This window comes from Ursus arctos, unplaced genomic scaffold (assembly GCF_023065955.2).
Source record: "Ursus arctos isolate Adak ecotype North America unplaced genomic scaffold, UrsArc2.0 scaffold_23, whole genome shotgun sequence".
NCBI lineage: Eukaryota > Metazoa > Chordata > Mammalia > Carnivora > Ursidae > Ursus > Ursus arctos.
The window spans coordinates 8,045,935-8,050,246 of record NW_026622908.1 but is presented as its reverse complement, the minus strand read 5'-3'; the positions used below and the strand labels follow the sequence as shown (position 1 = coordinate 8,050,246).

General features: G+C 60.9%; 1 protein-coding gene across 1 annotated transcript; it reads right to left on the bottom strand.

The window, feature by feature from the left end:
- Positions 1 to 1,018: 1,018 nt before the first annotated feature.
- Positions 1,019 to 3,688, bottom strand: MYOD1 (myogenic differentiation 1). The gene is made up of 3 exons (XM_026487207.4): positions 2,791 to 3,688; positions 2,238 to 2,316; positions 1,019 to 1,965 (listed from the first exon to the last, which is right to left on the bottom strand). The coding sequence occupies exons 1-3, from the start codon at positions 3,418 to 3,420 to the stop codon at positions 1,715 to 1,717; spliced, it is 960 nt and encodes a 319-aa protein (XP_026342992.2). The 5' UTR covers positions 3,421 to 3,688; the 3' UTR covers positions 1,019 to 1,714.
- Between the last annotated feature and the right edge of the window lie 624 nt (positions 3,689 to 4,312).

The window sequence follows — 4,312 nt, the reverse complement described above, 5'->3', positions numbered from 1 at the left end:
TGGCGAGCAGCGCCTTTGAGAGTGGGCCTGTAAGGTTTTCAGGAAAAAAGTGTCTGCAAGGGTGAGATGTAGGAGACGTTGAGGTCCTGGTGACAAACGTATGTATGTACGGGGTTGGGCTTGGGGTGGGAACGGGGAGGAACTTGTGCCAGACCATCCTTCCAGGGGTGCCTTCCCAGCTGTGCGTGTACGTGCACACGTGCGTGGGTCTGTGGGCATTGTGTTGTCTTTTCTTGTTTCTCAAGACACAGTTCAAATGGCACCTCTTCTGGGAAGCCCTCTCCAGCACCCTGACTAAATCAATGTCCCCTCCTCTGCTCTCAGAGCGTTTATAGCCAAACCTGAGATGATGCAGGTTTGCACTGCCCTGACAGGGCCAAGATGCTCTAAGTGCTGGCTTCCTGGCTGGTAGAGACGTCTGTGCCTGTCTGGCCTTCTATGCGGTCCCCTTAAGATCGCTCCTATCACTGAGAGCCTGTAAGGGCCATATAGCTTACTTCGCCCCTTCACACTCATTTAGTTTTTCCTTATAATGCTATGAGCACCATATCACATTCTCTGTTCCCATGAGGCTTCCAAGTGGCACCTAGAGCTACGAGTTTCCAGTGATCCTTCTGGACACCACACCTAGGTTCACTCAGTGTGTATGGTGGGGCGTGATTCTCAACTTTGCACTCACTTTAGAATCACTTGGGGAGCTCTTGAAAAATGCCAATACCTGGCCCCGGATATCAGGGGCAGATATATTAAATCAGAATCTCTGGCGAGTGGGGCAGGCATGGATCTTTTTTTCCACTACTCATCCTGACATAAGAACCACTGACCTACATGTGGTGCTGGGTCAGGGGACCTCCCCCAAGTACAGGAGACAAACGCACCCCTCCCTTTCTAGCCCCGCCCCAGGCTCCTTTCTTGCAATCCGTCTTCCGCCTACAGGGGTCGCTGCGGTACAGCTGGCCCAAGTTTTTGGGTTTTCCTCCCTTCCTAGCCCCATTCCCAGGGACAGTCGGAGCCACCGTGGTATAAATTAGCGTCTTTATTTCGAACACCCGAGCGAGCGCCTGCGGCTCGCCCACCTGCCGTATAAACGTACAAAGTCCCTGTCGCACCGCACACCATGCCTCAGAGATAAATACAGCCCTAGGGGCTCCTGCTCTGGCAAAGCAACTCTTATTTACAGGAATAGATTACAAAAGTATTACAAAAAGTGGTCCTGAACTGGGGGAGGGGGTGGGGTGGTTACTGTTAACACTTGCGACACGCGGAACGCGAGCGCGCCCCGCAGGCGCTGGGGAAGAGCAAAGTCGCCAGGGCGCTGGGAGGGAGAGGCCACGCCCCCTTCAGCAGCACTGGTGTCCGGAGGCGGGGCTTAGATCTGCGCGGGTCCCACCCCGCCTAGGGAAGGGCGGAAAGAAAGAAGGGTCTGGCCCCTCACGGATCAGCTCTGGCCCAAGGAGGAACACCTAAAGGCCATCGCAACGAGTCTCAGGGAAGGGTGTTGCGTGGAAAAGGACTGTGTCCTTACTGTGGAGTGCGGGAGTGGAAACACACATCAGTTCTCCCTCCTCTCCCAACTCGGGAGGGGTCGCTTTTAAAGCGCGGTTGGGAGTGGGGGTTGGCATTTAAGCGCATTCTTTTGGGCGCGAGGGACTCTAGGGGCACCATCCCTCGGGCGCGCGGGCAGCGGAGCCCTCCCATGCGGCTGCCCACCCCCTCAGAGCACCTGGTAGATCGGGTTGGGGTTTGCGCCCGCTGGGCACTGCGGGGCGGCGTCTGGGGAAAGGGTCGGGGCGCCGCGCTCGACCTCGCTCTGGGCGGCCTCCTCTTGTGGGCCGGGAGACGACTCCGGCGGCGCATCCGCCAGGAGAAGCGCGGGCGCGGTGGGGCTCTCGGTGGAGATGCGCTCCACGATGCTGGACAGGCAGTCGAGGCTCGACACCGCAGAACTCTTCCCGGCCCTGGGTTCTGCGCGGGGAGGGTTAGGTTAGTATGCAGTTGAACGGTGTAGTCTCCCACCTACGGGCTCAGTGCTTTGGGGCAGACAGGAAACTGAAGGCCTGCTGGAGTCCAAGAGGACCCAGAGAGTACGGACCAAAAAGGGAGGGAGCTGCACGCTTAGCATTTCATTCCCTGTACGGTCTCCCAGGATCTGGGGCGGGAGTGGGGGGCGTTCCTAGATAGAGGGAAGCCAGGGCAGCTTAAAGTGGGTAACGTGGGAAGGAGGCGCGAATACGCACCGCTGGGCGCCTCGCTGTAGTAGGTGCCATCGTAGCAGTTCCGCCGCCGGGAACCGCTCGGGGGGCCGCTGTAGTCCATCTGCGAACGGCAAAGGCGACCGAGTCAGGCTCGGGGACCGCGTGGGGCCAGAGCATCACTCCCTGTAGCCACCCCCTCCAACTCCCCAAGTCTCAGCCACGAGTTCTGGGCCCTGGTTGGGGGGTAGAGGCGAACAGGAGCTGTCTGCAGCCTCCCGGGCCCACTAGAGGGTGGACGGTCGCCTAGGAGCGTAAGTCTGCATTTTGTAAATAGGGATAAGTGGAGAAAAGCAGATCTTCATGTCGCTGCAGCAGAGCCCTAGAAGCGCCCCCAAAAGGGTGGCTCACATTTGTCCCGTGAGCCCCCAAGGCACCAGGCCACCCCAGTGACAGCTGCTTAGGACACCGGGGTCCACTCGCGGGAAGGTTCCCAGCCCAAACCTCCCTCTGGAGGGCCAGCTCCCCGCCCTCGGAAACACATCCCAGATATACCAAAAGCTGCCCTCACTTCTCTAGCTGGGGGTCCCGGCCTTACCATGCCGTCGGAGCAGTTGGAGCGCGGGCTGGACGCGTCTGAGTCGCCGCTGTAGTGTTCGCCGCCTCGGCCTGGGGGCAGCGGGCCAGGCGCGTAGAAGGCAGCGGCGGCACCAGGGGGCGCGGCGTCCTGGTCGCGCAGCAGCGCCTGCAGGCCTTCGATGTAGCGAATCGCATTGCGCAGGATCTCCACCTTGGGCAGCCGCTGGTTCGGGTTGCTGGACGTGCAGCGCTTGAGCGTCTCGAAAGCTTCGTTGACTTTGCTCAGGCGGCGCCGCTCGCGCATGGTGGCGGCCTTGCGGCGGTCGGCGTTAGTGGTCTTGCGCTTGCACGCTTTGCAGGCCCACAGCAGACAGCGGCCAGCCTGGTGGTGCCCGCTGGGAGCGCGCACATGCTCGTCCTCGCGCGCGCCTGGCGCTGGGTGCACGGCCGCAGGGAAGTGCGAGTGTTCCTCGGGCTTCAGGAGCGCGCCCACGTGCACAAGGCGCGGGTCCAGGTCCTCGAAGAATCGCAGGTCGGAGGAGTCGAAACACGGGTCATCATAGAAATCGTCCGCGGAGGCAAAGTTGCAGAGGGAGCCGTCGGGGCCAGTCAAGTCTACGTCTCGGAGCGGCGGCGACAGCAGCTCCATATCCCGGCAGGAGGTGGCGCAGTCCTGGCTTCGGCCGGGGTTGCCCGAAACTTTCTGCCTCTCCGCAGTCCTGGTCGTGCGATAGTAAAGTACCAGGGATCTGAATGTACACCCCACTTTCTCCCCCGTCCGCCCGGTCCTGGCCGGCCTGATGGGCGCTGAGGAAAGCGGCGGCAGCGCCCCGGGGCTTTCCCACCCCTATCTTCACGCGAGGCGCCCGGGGCTATTTATCCGGTAGTAGCTTAAGGGCCCCAGAGCGGGAGCGGGCGGCTGGGGGCGGGGGCGCCCGAGGCCAATAGAAACAAGGTGGGGAGGAGCTTGGGATCCCCAGCGTGGCCGCTGGGGCAAGAGACTGGCCAGCCCCCTACCCCTCGACACCCGCGCGCGCGCGCTCCGGCCCCTCCCTAGGCTGGGAGGGAGGCAGAGGCTGGCAGCCCAACGCGGCTGCACTTGGCTCCGGGGCACACTCGCTCCAAACCTCTCCAGCACCGTACTCGTCCTGTGCCCTCGGGAAATGTTGGCCTCGCGAGCTCAACTCCAAGCTGACTTTGGGTCTCCCTCTGTCCTCTGATTTGTGGGGGACCTAGCTGCAGGGTAGGAGTAGAAAACAGATCTCGAGAGATTTAGAGAGAGACCCATGGCAATAGGACAGAGATATACTAAGAGCTGAGATGGTGAAACAGTGAGAGATACAGCCAAGAGACAAGAGAGCAGAAAGCTAGAATCAGAGGCAGAGAAATCTGCAACAAGAATTACAGTCTAAGTGGGCGAACCTGAAGCAAACTGGACGTGGCGGCCGGGTCACCTGGCCAGTTCCTACCCGGGAGTCGCTCAGAGGGCGAGGGCCCAGCCCACCTTCCCTGGACGTTTAGAAACGCAGCCGCATCTATGC